Below are 16613 nucleotides of genomic sequence, written 5' to 3' on the forward strand. Positions count from 1 at the left end.
TCACATTGCTTAACATTCAATCCTGAAATTTCAGGTTGGTCTAAAAGATTTTTTCAACCCAACTCGAGTTCACTCCTACCTAACTAGTAGAAATGTAACCCATGTTACATGATTTTCTTATTGAAGAGGAGGAGGGTATTTCAAAACTTTAGAGGCTTATTAAGGAAGAAAACATTAGGGTTAATGGTTTATTTATTTAAAAAAATTAATATATGAATGTAAGAAATACATGAAGATCTTATAACTTAAAATATGAGAAGAATAACTTTATGAAAATGTACTTGCTTCACAATAATGCAAGGTTACCTTCTTCAAAAAGGAATTATTTCTTTATTATTTTTTTTTTTTTTTTAATTTGAATTTTTTAAAAGTATCTTTCCATAGTGAACCATCTATAGAATTAATTGTTATAATACTATGTCTAAAAAGTATTTATAAATTAATAAAGATCAACAAAGGGAAATTCTAAAAATCTAACTCTTTATTCATAAATAAAAAATAAAAAATAAAAAAAAGGCTAATCTGCCCTTCGAGCCTTAATTAAACAAAAACTAAGAGTTAGTTCTAACACTATTAGCCGTTAGAAATTTGTTCTTAAAAAAGAGTTAGTTCACCCAAGCACTTCTCATACTCCAAGCGCTTAGATAATCCACCGTGATAGACTCTGTTCCATTGTTGAACACATGCAAATGAGCATCCTCAAACACTGCCTTTGTTGGATATACCCTCGAAGTTATGCATGTTTTTCCTCCTCCTCCGAAGCTCTCTATCACCGAGTGATCAATCTACACAATAATACATAGTTTAGATTTGCCGATATGCTACGAGAACGCATTAGACTATGACTTTAACATACCAAGCTTCTTAATGGGAGTTTTTTACTCGACAAATCGATGTCAACAAAACCTGCAAATGTCGGCTTGTATAATCCATCTTTCAAAGAAGAGCTACACCAAAAGAGAGAAACAAGAGCTTTGTAAACATGAAAAAATAATTATAAGGTCCATTTGATAAGGGAATTGAAGCTACCTTCTTGCATCAGAGCACATAAGAACCACATGGTTAGTCTCAGCCTTGAAGATCCTAAAGAACACAGGAGTGAACTCCTCAAGGTTTTCTGAAGCTAGAGTCAGAAGCCCAAAGGGTCCGACACCACCTTGGGTCGTTGATCCCAACTGACTGCACACAGCTTGTGCGTCCACCCAGCTTGGATCAAATGTCTCCGCGTTATCCAAACTCGAAAAGCTAAAGATAACTTCAACATCGGCCTGTATAAAACACAAGAAACAATTGATCGAATGACACCAAATTTGTTTCTTAATCTTAAAGGTGCTTTCACATCTTCTTAACCCGCTACAAACCACAGTGTCGGGGATTTGGGTTAAGAGCAGGTTGGTTATGAATTAAACATACTGACCTGAGCCGCAGTAATTCCTTTGATCTCAACATTTTGTCCCTTAACCAGCTTTTGATTTATCATCATAACTATCTTCCGTCGCAACCTATTGAGCTCCATAATTGGCCATTGTAAGAGCTGCTTTCCATTGGGATCCAACCACACCGTCCTAGGAATCGCCTACAAAAAGGACAAAGAAAAGGTCGCCCCAAACACAAAATAGAGCAAATTCAATTAAAAATAGAACAAAACAGAGCACATTGCATCTAAAACAGACCTGAATTCCAGCCCATCCCTTGGAAACATCATCCTGGACACTATCAGATTCATTAGCCCAACCCCACAAAACCCTTCTCTTCTTCATCGGATCATAGAACGACTTGGAAGCATAGAAATTGCCATAGTCATATCTCAACCCACTCCACCCATCCACCGAGGTATTATCCGGAACATACTTGTCCGTCATCGGATAATACTTCCCCACCGTATAATACTCATATCTAGTCATCTCCAAGCTCACCTTCAACACATGTTTAACCCAATTTCCCGTCATAGACGTGTCCAAACCAAATCTACCGAAGTGGAAAACTGGGTAGAAATCAGGGCACTCCCACATTCCGGTATTCGGAACAGAATGTAAAGGCTGTTCCACCTTAGTCCAATTCAAAAAATCCTTACTTTTATACAAATACGCCATTCCCGTCTGCTCGCTCCTGCCGCCAATGATGGTGTTCCAGTGACCGTTGAAGCTCAGCCACGCCGTCGACGGGTCTCGAAAGGCGCTACTATTGACCTCCGTACCCGGGTCAACAATCGGATTGTTATCCGGTTTGACCCACTCAGTTAGATGCGGATCAGAGAGGTTCGCTGGAATGGCGTAGTTTTGTACCTGTCGATTCTGGGAGTCGATTCCAGTGTATAAAATGACGGGCTTGAGGCCGGGGAGGACGGTGGCGGAGCCAGACCAGCAGCCATTGATATCAAAGGGCTTTGAGGGGGAAAGCGCGGGTTTGAGTGACTTCCAATTGATAAGGTCTTTGGAAATTGAGTGAGCCCAGACAATGTTCCCCCAAACCGCGCCTTCGGGGTTGTATTGGTAGAAGAGATGGTAAATTCCCTTGAAATACATTGGGCCATTCGGGTCTGCGTAAGATGACATGTTTATGGAGCCCATATCAAAATTATTATAAAAACAATGTGCACACGTGTAAAATGTAGAAATTATTACAAACCGTTCATCCAGTGACGGTGAGGTTGAAAGTGGAAACCGGTTCGATGGAGCTGCTTGATCTCAGTGTCGTTGTCGTTTTCGATAGACTGTAATTTGGGATAGAATTTATGGAGAGCTTGGACGACGACGGGGCCATTGTTAACGAACAAAGAACAAAAGGAGAATCCGAGAAGAATAGCTAGAAGAGTGAAGAAATTCATTGTGGAATTTGCTTTGTTAGTGAAGTTTGAAGTGAAGAAGAAATAAGAGTTTGATACCATTTATAGATGAAGAAATATAAATTTAGTCTAAAAATAGGACAAATTGGTTAACTTATTCTCGAACTTTCAACTCTAAAAAAAATATCTAATACTAAAAAATCTAAATTAACTTTTAAAAATAGCATTAATCCTTTTTAATTTATTAAAAATATTTTAATACACAGATTTAAAATGTCTATCTACATTGACAAATCATCTCTGGCTTCAATTTCAAGAGTACTAATGACTTAAAAGCGAAAATGTTGTATTTATTGGAGATCTAACGTCCAACATTTACTACAACGAAAGGATTTCAAAGTTAAAACCCAAAATCTGTCTATTATGATCGAGTTTTCAAATTAAAACCAAAGACAATTTAAGTCGATATGAACAATTTTTTATTTCATTTTGTTCCTATTATTTTATGGTTCTATATGATATTTATTGATTAAAGATTATTTCCAAATTTTGTTACCCTAAATAATGCAAAATTTGGAGTATTTTATTATTATTATTATTATTATTATTATTATTATTTTATTTTAATTTTCTAACACCAATGAAGTAGAGACTACATTCCTGTAATTTGATATTGCGTTTGAATCTGATTGTTTAGATTTACAAGTGCTGTTGTGCGACGAAGAAACTGGGAAATTCCTTTGCCACCATTCGGACAGGGCTGGTGAGTTCATTATCTTTATGAGTTCCCTTTTGTTCACTTTTTTTTTATATATGGTTAATGTTTATGTATGTCTCAAATATTTGATATTAAACTCTGAGTTCACGATGTTGTTGCGGTAAGAATTGATTTTGTTCGATCAATACTATAATAAAAAACTCCACCTTCTGTCTCTACAAAAATAACTGATTCTCGAACAATATCATCCTTCACGTTAAAAACTCCTTCATTTTCTGTGATATGGTGTAATCAATATGAATCCAAGGGGTTTGAACAATCATTCAAAGAGAGAATTCTATTGAAGATATGTTGTGGTTTTACAGAAACAACAACTCCGAATCTAAGAAATACATTCCATGTTTTCCTATCTTACACAGATTCCTATTGACTTTATTAGATATTGTCCGTTTTGAGCTATTACGTATCGACGTCAGTCTCATGGTTTTAAAATGCATATGCGAGGGAGAGGTTTCCACACCCTTATAAGGAATGCTTCGTTCCCTCTCTCAAACCAGTGTGGGATCTCAAAATCCACCACTTTGGGGGTCCAATGTCCTCACTGGCACACCATTTGGAACTGAGCTCTGATTTCATTTGTAACAGCTCAAGCTCACCGCTAGCAGATATTGTCTTCTTTGGCCCGTTACGTATCGTCGTCAGCCTCACGGTTTTAAAATGCGTCTGCTAGAGAGAGGCTTTCACACTCGTTTTGTTTCCCTCTCCAACCAACATGGGATCTCACATTAGTCCTCTTTATTTTAAATTGTACTTCTCTGTTTCTGATCTGATTGTACGGCATTAGCTTGTTGAGGTTATTCCAAAAGAACCAATACTACTTACCAAACAACCTACAGCACCATTGCCTCTTTTATTCCTCCAAAGAATCACGGAGATGTGAAAACTAGAGTTCGATTCTATTTACTACATGTTGATAGATGTCTTATCCTCTTATGTCTCTGGTTATAATACAGAGAGCTAAACAAATTCTACTTCTTTTATACAAGTGAATGTATTGATATTATTTACTTTGCACCCAATTGTTTGATTTTACTTTTGGATTTTACTAAAAATGAAATGTTCTTTTTTTTTTTTTCTTTTTGTCCATTTTTAACTTACATGTTCATGTTCACATCTCCAGCAACCTCTAATGGTTGGGCGTTCATGCTTATACCTAAACTTAAACAAAAGATTATGCCTAGATCTTACCGATAAGAGTATTAGATTTTCTCCGGTTCATTGCTGGACTATTTTATTTATTATTCAATCATGAGCATAAATGTGGCATTTTGTCTTATTTTCTATAGGTTTGAGACGGTATACCTCGATGACGAGATCTGGGTTGTAAAAGATGTTCGAGATGATTATTTGATCATTGAACGTGCTCCCTACACTTGGAAAGAATGAAAAGCTAGATCACTAGTTTTCATTGCTGCTATAGAAACACGATGCAATAGATTGTATTAGTGTGGTTCAGGTATTGTTGTTGTAAACCTCGATTACTATTATTTGGGCTAACAATTGATAATGGGGTGATATTCATGTCAAAAGTTAAAGGTTCAAATGTTGGTATCAAATCTTCATTTTACTGGTTAATGAATATATGTACGCATCTACATATCTATTGATAAATATATGTAGGCACAGGTACATATCTATTAACGTGTAGTTCATCCAAATGTTTTTAGTATTAATATGTGTGAGATTCCACATCTGAAGCTTTTTTTTTTTTTTTTTTTTTTTTTTTTATACTCTCATAGGTGGTTTATGTTGGTCAATACTTCTTAGTTCTCAATTATAATAATCACTCTCATTAATTCTCCTTATTGTTAGATGAACACGACTCTCTACAATGGTATGCTATTGTCCACTTTGAGCATAAGCTCTCATGGCTTTGCTTTGGGCTTCTCCAAAAGGCCTCATACCAATGGAGTTAGTATTCCTCACTTATAAACTCATGATCATTCCCTAAATTAGTCGATGTGGGACTTCCATCATCCAACACTTATGACATATCATCATTCGAAGCGGCACATCATAGTAGTCGGCATCTCCTTTAACGTTCATTAGTCTCTCTCTCAACCTTCAATTTTCATCTTTAATTTGAGCCTCTTGACAGATCCATATGCACCTTTAAAATAAATCTATGCTCTCGCTCAACTTAAAAATAGAGAGTGGTGGTTAGGTTCCAACTTCCAACAAAACAATTTTAGGACAGATGTGGGGGAAGTTACTTTGGTGGGTCGAAGCTCGTAGGTTGTTGGGGCCCTAAGACATGAGGATAAAACATTGGTGTAACATAATTTTTATAAAAATTTAAAAATGGTGTGGAGCCCATGTTTTATTTTTGCCCAAATCTTTGTGATGGTCCACTAGTAGCTGCCATTTACATGTGATGTTCTGTACCTCATGGTCCCATTTCACACATCTTAATAATCAAATTACTCCACAATTTTTCCAAATTTTTCCAAATTTTTAAATTCGACTAAATTCACCCACGTGTTCCGTAGAAAAGTATCTAAAAATGGTTTTGCTTTCAAACTACTTTGAGGTCATTTTTCACCGAAGACATAAATGTATCATTGACGACTTTTTCCATTCTCTAGACGAGTGTTATTGAAACGTTAAAAGAAAAAAGTTTATTTTTTCATGTGATCTCTTATTATATCCACTAAATATTGTACGAAAACTATAACGAGCGCAAAAAAACTCGAAACTTTCTGAGTTTTTTTTTTTTTTTTTCCGAGTTTATTAATTGCGATGTGAGAGACGGATCCAAATACTAGTGCATAAATTAAAATAGTAACTAGTGCATAAATTAAACTCACCTACACGTAACCCATAATACCATGTAAACTTCCTTCATCAAGAAATACTAGTGGAAGACTTCAAAAGTAAATATACAAATTTTAAAGTTAAAAAATAACTACTGCAAATTCTTTAAACTAGCGACACAAAACAAACTGAAACCTTGTTATTTTATTTCTATAAGCGGGCAAAATACTCGATTTCGAGGATAAAAAAGCAACATTCACCGAGATAAAAGACATGGGAAATAAAAGGAAATTGATGTTGAAAATAAGGTGGGGCTAATGGGACAAGTTTTATAATTAAGATTGAGAGTGATATGTGTATTTCCATGTCTCTAAAATCATTACCTCCCAAAATTAATCCATCCCCTATGTCGGGTATGTGTCCCTCTTTAACTTCCCCAATAATTTCACCCTTAATCTCCCCAAATGCTCCAATTTTGTACTTTATCACCCTTTTTTCAATTATCTATCATTCTCGACCCCATCATACCTCAACTTTGTAATGCGATAGTCGCTTTCTTTACATGTTGTCACCCTAAACTTTCATCCCGCTTTTGAATTGTAATACTAAAAAACAAATCTCGATTTCAGCTCCATGCATTGATTGATAGTAAGAAATTGTTTTCCTATCTGTTTTTTCAAAAAAAAAAGAAAGGAAACTCTTTTTTAAGGGTGTAGAATTCTCTGTCTACCAAACGCGTTTTAAAAACCTTGAGGGGAAGTCCCAAAATGAAAGGCCAAAGAGGACATATCTACTAGCGGTAGGCTTGAGTCGTTACAAATAGTATCAGAGCCAGACACTGATCAATGTGTCAGCGAGGAGGCTGAGTCTCGAAGGGAAATGGACACAAGTCAGTGTACTAGCAAGGATGCTGGATCCGTCAATTGAAGGTCTTATATCCATCAGAGAAGAGTACGAATGTTGTCAACGACGACAGATGGAAATGTATAGATGTAGAAATGTTTATTAAAATTTTAATTTAAAACTAAATAGACAAAAATAAATGAATAATTTGGAAGAAAAAAGTGGGTGACGTGGGGCTACAATGAATGAATACAATAATTGAATGTGGGAGACACGTGGACGGTGGAGATGGAAGAGGGACAGGATACTGAGAGATTCTGAGATTTGATAAACTGAAGTGTGTGGTGGTTGAAGTGTCCTTAGGAAGGGTTAGTAATGCCCTTATTTGTCTTTCTTTTGGGAAACAATTGCCTTTTCGCCTTTGCTTCACCAACTCATCTCATTTCACTTTTCCTTTTCTCCTCTCACCTTTCTACACGTGCTCACCACGTTCGACACCGATTTCGAAACTATCTGAAACTCACATTTTGAGTCTTCGAAAATCGCGTTTAAAAGTATAAAATCGAACACTAAGTTGATTTGAAGTTATTGAAAGTATGTTTTTATAAGTGATAAAAGGATTTTAACTATTTGACGTAAAGATAATCATATTGAGACGATTTGAATATTAAACTATCATATTCACTGTCTATGCTACTTTAGTTCTTTGATATGACTTCGGGATGAAATCAACTAATTGCAACATTTAATGAAAATCTTCGTGTGTACAAATGAGTTATTCTTGACGTCTTACTTAACCTAGGAAGAAGATCATTAGCTTCGGTTGGCAGATGATTAAAGAAGAAATTCAACTAAATCAGTAGCTATCTAGTAGTAGGGGTATTCATATAACCTGATAATCCCATCAATTCGAACTAGCTAATTCAATCAACCTGAAATTTCGAGTTGGTCCAAAAGATTTTTTCAACTCAACTCGTGTTCACTCGTAGCTAGTAGAAATGTAACCCGTGTTATATGATTTTCTTCGCTTCAAAACCTTAGAGGCTTATTAAGGAAGAAAACATTAGAGTTGATGGTTTATTTATTTAAAGAAATTGATACATGAATGTAAGAAATACATTAAAATCTTATAACTTGAAATATGAGAAGAACAACTTTATGAAGTTGTACTTGCTTCACAATGATGCAAGGACCTTCTTCAAAAAGGAATTATTTATTTACTTTTTTCTTTTTTTAATTTGAATTTTCAAAACTCTCTATTTAGCTTGTTTATACTTTATTTATTCATTACTTTGAATATGGGTGTATTTTTCTATAGAATTAATTGTTATAATAATTCGTAGATTTTGGCATTTGATGACCCTGACATTTCTCTGCATGCCTAGTGTCACCGTTGTACATTTTGAATTGTGCGGCATCATGATCTTGATATACTCATGACAAGCATTGAGTGCAATGCTCATCCTTACTGTAACACACGTATGCACCACAAGGCCTAGGAGTAGTAGAAGCTAACACTATGCCTCCCCCTAAGGTATATTATGAGGTATTTTCAATCCCGGTAGAGTAAACATAATTTTGGTGAATGGTCATACAGTCTCGTGGAGTATTTTTACAGTGTCTGATCAACACTAAATTTGGCGAGTATTCCTATTTCATATACACGGACTTAACTTCAAAGCTGCATCCCCAAACTCCTTTCGGAACTCCAACCTACCCGACCCTTTATCAAGTCTATCTTTGTCCCTCTTGCTTGTTGTTGCCTTCATCTTGCCTATGTCTCATCTTGGCTTCAATGTCCATCTCTTTGGTGTGTTAGATGATGCACCGTCCTCCTCAGTCGCATCATGACACTTGTCTATCTTGGCCCTCACGTGGTTGGATGGGCACCACTTGAGGGTCGTCGTTTTGCTTGTCTTAATATGAGGGTCACAACCTACTCAACATGGTCACATCAATTACTTCTTATTTCTATGAGTGAAGGCTACTTCCACAGACTAACACGAGTCATATCTGTATGTTTGTCCTCATTCACATGCATTTTAAGAAAATTCAAGAGACTGCCTAAGAAAATTATCATGAGTCAGACCAGCCTGTTTGTCCTTACTTATATACATTTTAAAAACTTCTCAAGAGATCGCCCCATATAGAATTGTTCTAAGCAAAACAAGCATAATTTTGGAGTTTCTATGATTGAGCCACCGAAAAGGAAGGTGTGCCTTATTGGAATAGGTAGTGACTTTCAATTCTTCTAAGATTTTCTTACTTATCATATCCTTAAAATCCCTCTCATTAGATGTGATCCGGATTCATTCATGTACCTCTCTTTTACTCGGGTGTCACAACAAAAAACCAAATGACTATGGAAAAAAAAAACGCACATAATAACTTATCAAAGGAGAAAGTTGAATTATTAAATTTGAAATGTGTTTTTACTTTAATTCTAAGAGTTTCATCTTTTTATCTCAAACTCTTTCCACAAGTTCCATGTTCATCACGTTGTTTCTATTAAAGGGAATCTTCCAATCTTAAACATTCACAATCAACACTCAAAAATACATCTTTGATAGGAATAGAATGACTACATAATTTCTCTAAAATATTATTCTATCAATATTTAGAGATGGTCACGAGGCGAGCAGAAATTGGGGAAGCTTTTCCGATCCCCACTTCCTATTTCAAATATTATTTCGCTATGAACTTTTTATTATTCGAGGTTGACCTAGGTTTTTTCAACTTTTTTCCTTTGAATTGGATTGAAGGAGGTTGAACCAGAGAATTAGGGGTTTTCCCGAGCTAGAGATGCATTTCAGACATGCTTGGTCCACACTAGGCTCGACCTCCTCATCCTCGGCTAATAGTTTAAGGTAGGCTAGAAAACATATAAGAAAAGCAATAGTTTAATGGATAGAAAAGTATTTGAGAAAACAGGACGTATCATATTAGTGACTTTTGTGTCGTATGATACATTATACTTTTATATGATATACTATGCACACCTTGGTTCTGCGCACATTAACCTCCATGATTACCTACGTATGCATTTTTCGATCCTAATAGTAGGATTACTTACTCAATATTTCTTAAAATATTCAAACAGCATGCTACTCTTATTTTTTAGATAAAGGTAAGACACTGCAGTAGTATGAATGACGATATTGTGGTGACGGTCATGGAACTAAAGTTAGGGTAGATGCATTCATGATGTTTTTCTTGCATAGCCGTTAGGTTAGATTAGGGCAAATACTTTAATTTTTTGATCTATTTAAAATCGTGCCACTATGTTTTTAACGACTTTTGTTACAAAATGTAAGCTCATGACTTCATTATGTAATATTTTAAATGAATTTTCTACACATGGTAGAGATATTATGCATGCAGTGGCAACCTTGATTTTAATTAGAAATTAGGGTCGTTACGATAATAGTGAAGTTACTTGCTGAGTATTTTTAAACTATTCAAGTCACGTGCTACTCTTATTTTTCAGGTAAAGGTAAGGCATCAATGTATGAATGACGATATCATGTTGACGGCCATGGGACCAAAGCTAGGGTAGATGCATTCATAATGTTTTTCTTTCCTAACCCTTAGGTTAGATTATGACAAATACTTTAATTTCTTTATTTTATTTAAAAGCGTGTTATTTATTTTCATAACCAAGTTTTGTTTTCTCCTATTATATCATAATTTCATACCATTGTACATGATACTTAAGAGTCGAAATACGATCCAATTTTGTGTCTAACTATTCTTAATACACATGATTCTTATATTATCCATATGATTTGATCGATTTATTTTTAGTCTTGTTGTTCTTCAACTTCTCAAATAAAATAAAAAAACAACCGAAAGATCATTCTTACAATTTATTTATTGATCGTTTTTTAATTGCTCAGACTTTTTCGATGAGCGATTCAAAAACTAAAAATTTATTACAAAATTTGGTTATGAAAGGGAGATTTTTGATTTTATGGTATTCAAGATGAATCATGATGGTATGGAAGAATGGAGATTGATTATTAGACACTTTCACAAAAATTTCTTAAAAGTTTTTAGAATGTCTTTGATAATATTTGTGTAATGCTTTTGTTTCTTATCAAAGAGTATCTTCTTATTTGATTCTCTCCTTCACAATCATTTTGATTTTTTTTAGAAAAAAAATAATAAGTGATATTAACTTTTATTTAATGCTATATCTTACACATATTTGACTTCTAAAAAAGAATTAATTAAAATATATTGATGGTATTCAAGATTTGATATCACTTTAAATAACTTTTTATAAACAACAATAATATAATATTAAAAGTGACTTTGATTCATTGGTTAAATGGAAACAACCAATAAAATAGTAAATGCAATGGGATGTGGATCTATTAATGACATACACTCATAATTATACTCGTGGTCTTTTGGATCAATCTAAAATTTTGGGTTGATTGGATGGGTGACTCGAGCAACTTGGATAAAGTACTTAACCTAGTTCAACTCAACTCAACTATCTATTTTTTTTTTTAATTATTTAAAAAAATCATATTTGTTTACTGTCACCCTAATAACTTTAGTAAATTTAAAAAATCAAACATTCACAAGTCAGAACACATTACTAACATAGTTAAATATTTTAAATCTTCAAAATAAAGGTAAAATTGGGTTATGTTAAATATTTTCAAATTGGTTTGATTTACCCGACCAAAAAATATTAACTCAGGAGGCAATCAAATTTTCGATTTTTAAAAAAAATCAACTCAAAAAAAAAAAAAAAAAAATCTACTTGACAAATCCAACCTCTATCATTTGATTGGAGTAATTTGTATTAGTCAGATTATCAAGTCACTAACACAATATCTACGGTAAAGTGTGAATAAATCTCAAAATATTATTATTACATATTAAAATGAGAAAATAAAATTGGGATAGAAGGTTTTATCTTCGTAAATATGGATCCATCTAATACCTATGAAATATAAATTAACTAAATCTTATAAATAAAATAAAATATACTATTAATCAAATAAAAAATATTATTTGATTATGAAATATCTAAGATATATTTTTAAAATATTAACTGATTACGAATATCTTGACTTTTTCAAACTAAATAAGTTGTACTAAATTCTAACGGAGTAAGGAATGGAGGTTAAAAATTGAAATTATTGTGAGGGAGAAAATTGAAATATGAAAGTAAGGGTAAAGATTTGCAAGGATTGTTATAGAATCCGTGGCACTGACAATGGTGGTAGATGATCCCATTTAAGTCCCAAAATTATAAATCTTTATTTTTCTCGTATCATAATTCCCTTTCCACGCAGACAACATTTTCACCTGGGCCCCACTTTATATATATATATAAATATAATTTTAATTATGTCCCACCGTCCCATCAATTTTCTTAATATATATGGTCATTTTTTTTAATTTAAAATTTAGAACTTAAATAAGAGGTGGAGATTTTTCGTTTAATTTTGCTTAAAGATGATCCGACGGTAGAGACAAGTTTGGAAGTAGAGGGTGTAGGATAAATAATAGAGGTGAAAAGCAGGGTAGTGTAACCCATACAAAATATTAATAATATCGAATAAGACTTTTGTTGGAAGACAAACCACTTTCAGTACTGTACTTGCTCATTCTTTCTTTTTTAAATAATCTTTTTCTTTTTCTTTTTTTTTTTAATTTTAATTTTTAATATTTTTAAGTCATCAGTTATCCATTACAAGTAGTTTAATGACAATCATATCCCTACCGAAGGCGACAAAACGAGGTAAAAAAGTAAGTAAAAACAGACCACCTTTTTAACTGTTATAATTTTTCTCTCTCTCTCTCCTTTAATTCACATTTTTACACCTCTTCTTTCCCACATTTATGGAAATGTTTTCTAAAATTAAAATATAAATTAAATATATCTCTTCCTTTTATTCAGCTAGTTTATATTATCCTCTTTAGATTTAGTTTTCCACGCACTTTTGTGTTTTCCTCTTTAATTAACGTAGGATCTTACAATTCACCACCTTCGTTGCCCAGCATCCTCGCTGGCAAAGTGCTCAGTGTCCACCTCTTTCAGGGTTCAGAGTCTTCGTTGGCACACACACTTGGTGTGTAACTCTGATAATATTTGTAATAGTCAAACTCCACTGTTAGTAAATATCGTTTCCCTCAAGTTTTTTAAAACATATATGTTAGAGAGAGATTTCCACACCCTTATAAAGAATGTTTCGTTTCCCTTTTCAACCGATATGGGTTCTTGCAATTCATACCCTTCGGGGTCCAACGTCCTCGCTGACACTCGTTATCTTACCCCATAAGTATTTTTCAATTGGAACAACTCGTAAAAAATAAAATTTGAAGTGCTTAATTAACATTTATTTATATTTAATATAAAAAAAAAGTAAACAAAGTGAACACAATATTTTATGATTTAATGTGTAGAATAAGGGAAGGTAGAATGGCGTATGCAACCGGGAAGAGGAGGCGCGTGGTCCACACCGTGGAAGAAGGCCGTGTGAACACGTTCCTAATATAAACACACATTTTACATTCCCAAGTGCACAAAAGAAATAAATAAAAAGAAAAAAAGAAAAGCATATAGCAGGGAAAAGAAGGCAGTAGAATAGGCCACATAGGCATAGGGGTATAATCGTCATATTGCCCCCCCCCCCCATCTTATTTTTAAGGTTTACCTAGCACTAAACCCCCATTCTCTCTCTAGAAATTAAAAAAGAAAAAAAGAAAAAAAGAAAAAAAGAAAAAAAAGAGGTTAAATTATGGTTAAAAACGGATTTATACACCGACTTGAAAACACCACCAGTTTTGTTTTATATTTAAGTCATTCTCTTAGCTTTCTCTCTCATCATCTTCATCTTCTTCATCTTGGTTGTTCTTGTGTTGTTTGTTGTTGGATATAAATTTAAGAATGGTGGATCTTCAGATCGTTTGCTGCTTGTGCGGCGACGTCGGCTTCCCTGACAAGCTCTTCCGCTGTATCAAGTGCTCCAACCGCTTCCAACACTCGTACTCCTCTCTCTCTCTATCTCTCTCTCTCTCTCTTCTTTCTTCCTTCTATGTCACATGCATGTTCTCATCAATTCTAATTAAATTTACCAGTTCAACCTTTTCGGTTCTATCCTAATTTTCTTCATATGGGTATTTCACTCCCATATCGATTTTAAGTTTAGGGCATCATTCTGATATCAATTTTATTCGTATAGTTAAGTTGAGTGAATGACTATGATATTGGTTTTATTGATATAGCTAAGTTAAATGTATGATTAGGATACTATTGGAGGGTATGATATTGTCTAATTTGAATATGAACTCTCGTAGTTTTGCTTTTGATCTTCTCCAAAGACTTAATAATGTAGATGGTATCATTTATGTGATCGGTTGAAAATGAGATCAAAACATTCTTTATAAGGGTGTGGAAATTTCTACTATCAGCATTTTAAAAATCTTGAGAGAAACCCCAGAACGGAAATCCAAAGATAACAATATTTGTTAGTGGTGGGCTTGTTGTTACAAATTGTAGAAAACACAAAAGGGAAATCCAAAAAATGACAATATTTGTTAGTGGTGGGCTTGCGACTGTTACAAATGGAATCAAAACCAAATACTGAGGTGTGTCAGTGAGGAGACTGAGTCTTAAAGTGGGTGAATACGAAGCAGTGTGTCAACAAAGATGCTGGGCCTCTGGGGTCTTACATCAACGGGAGAAGGGGACAATGTGTGTCCTTGAAGGAGGTGGATTGTTTGATCTCACCTTAGTAGGTAGGAGAACAATCAAAACATTTTTTACCAGAGTGAAAATCTGGTCGTGAGAGGATAATTATATTAATTTGTGGTGGATTAGTAAAAAAAATTAAGAGGGTATTAGAGAAATTAATTTAATTTTGTTTTAAGAATAAAAATAAAAAGTATTTGGTTAAAAATCCGCAGGTACTGCAGCAACTACTATAGCGAATCGGCGGAGCCAATTGAGGTGTGTGATTGGTGCCAGTGTGAAGGCCGGAGCTCCTCCAGATCACACGGAACCTCCTCCAGAAGACCGCCACCGACCGCTACCGAACCCGCCGGAATCATGAGCCGCTCCGTTTACTCCGGCGACAAAATCAAACACCATCATGAAGATTCCGCCGCCGCCACCGTCGACAAGGGCAAACAAGGCGCCGCCGGCAGCGTCCCATCGCCGAGGCCGACCACGCGGAGGTATAAGCTTCTCAAGGACGTAATGTGCTGATAAAACGCAGCGTTTCGATATGACCGAACGGGGTTGGTTTTATTTTCTCTCTTTTTTTTTCTCAAATGTTAATTATTAATAAATAATAATATTATTATTATTATGTAAGAAAAAACGTATATATATATATATATATAATATAGTTTGCTTTTGTGTGCGCGTGGGTTTCTCTGTAGACTCCATGAATTTTGGTTGATTTTTAAATAAATAATGTAATTATTATCCTTTTTTTTTATTTTCTGTGTCCTCTGAATTTGCAGCCAAATATATTATTTAAAACGTTTTAGTATCAAATAATTTCCTCATTTATTTCATTTGATTTATGCAACATGTTATTACATCATTTAAGGACTTATGTCACAAACTAATTTTAATTTTAATTTTAATTTTAATTTTAATATTTAAAAACCGAATGGACGCAAACCTCTTAAATAAAAGAATGAAACCGAACAAATTTATTTAAAGATTATCATGTTATTAATTAATTATTAAGTTTCGATGGTGTAATATTGTTTGTTTTAAAATATTTCTTAACTTTTAATTTTGTATCGGTTAGGTCTCTGTCGTTAAATTCAATACAAATACCTAAATTTTTGCTTAGCTTAGAACTAGATCGCTACATAATCGTGCCCAAATAATCGAGAAAGTGACCTAAAAGTTTGAAGGCTAAACTTAACACAAAACCTATGGAACACAAATTTGTTTTTTTTTTTCAACATGTTGCAAAACGAGTGATTTAGCTTAAGGCCATCGCTAGCTGATATTGTCTTCATTGGGTTTTTCCGAAATCGTCTGTTAATGAGAGGGTTCTATACCCTTATAAAGAATGTTTCATTCTCCTCCCCAACCGATGTGGCATAAACCTCTAACTTCTTGATCGAGAGGACATACACTAATATTAGTTGAGGGTTCACGAAGCTTTAGAAAATCGACGGGTTGATTGGTATTGAGGAGTACGATACACTCATGATATTAATTAGGTTTCTTGAAGAATAATCCGAATTGAATGCGATGTGAAAGATTCAAACCTCTAACTTCTTGATCGAAAAGACATATGTTATATCATTAGTTGAGCTATGTTCACGTGGACATAAAACTTTAGAAAATTGACGGGTTTATTAGTATTAGGTAAGATACACTCATAACCCGAAGGGAATTGTTGATCGAGATGACATATTTTATGTGAATTGAGCTTATATTCAGGTCGACATAAAGGCTTAGAA

The 16613-nt window shown here is 34.1% G+C and overlaps 2 protein-coding genes across 3 annotated transcripts; one reads left to right on the forward strand and one right to left on the reverse strand.

Moving 5' to 3' along the window:
* Nucleotides 1-463: 463 nt before the first annotated feature.
* On the reverse strand, nucleotides 464-2827 carry LOC111806577 (beta-fructofuranosidase, insoluble isoenzyme 1). Of its 2 annotated transcripts, XM_023691948.2 has the most exons (6): nucleotides 2629-2827; nucleotides 1674-2539; nucleotides 1418-1576; nucleotides 1030-1268; nucleotides 857-947; nucleotides 464-785 (listed from the first exon to the last, which is right to left on the reverse strand). In XM_023691948.2, the coding sequence occupies exons 1-6, from the start codon at nucleotides 2825-2827 to the stop codon at nucleotides 606-608; spliced, it is 1734 nt and encodes a 577-aa protein (XP_023547716.2). In that variant the 3' UTR covers nucleotides 464-605. The 2 variants fall into 2 exon arrangements, with proteins under 2 accessions (XP_023547716.2, XP_086984926.1); XM_087128800.1 differs by lacking the exon at nucleotides 2629-2827 and having other exon boundaries at nucleotides 465-785; nucleotides 1674-2540.
* An 11128-nt stretch (nucleotides 2828-13955) lies between these two features.
* Nucleotides 13956-15541, forward strand: LOC111807219 (uncharacterized). The gene is made up of 2 exons (XM_023692837.2): nucleotides 13956-14168; nucleotides 15090-15541. The coding sequence occupies exons 1-2, from the start codon at nucleotides 14071-14073 to the stop codon at nucleotides 15388-15390; spliced, it is 399 nt and encodes a 132-aa protein (XP_023548605.2). The 5' UTR covers nucleotides 13956-14070; the 3' UTR covers nucleotides 15391-15541.
* Nucleotides 15542-16613: the final 1072 nt, after the last annotated feature.

The sequence above is a fragment of the Cucurbita pepo genome, chromosome 12 (genome assembly GCF_057944985.1).
Source record: "Cucurbita pepo subsp. pepo isolate OVF chromosome 12, ASM5794498v1, whole genome shotgun sequence".
NCBI lineage: Eukaryota > Viridiplantae > Streptophyta > Magnoliopsida > Cucurbitales > Cucurbitaceae > Cucurbita > Cucurbita pepo.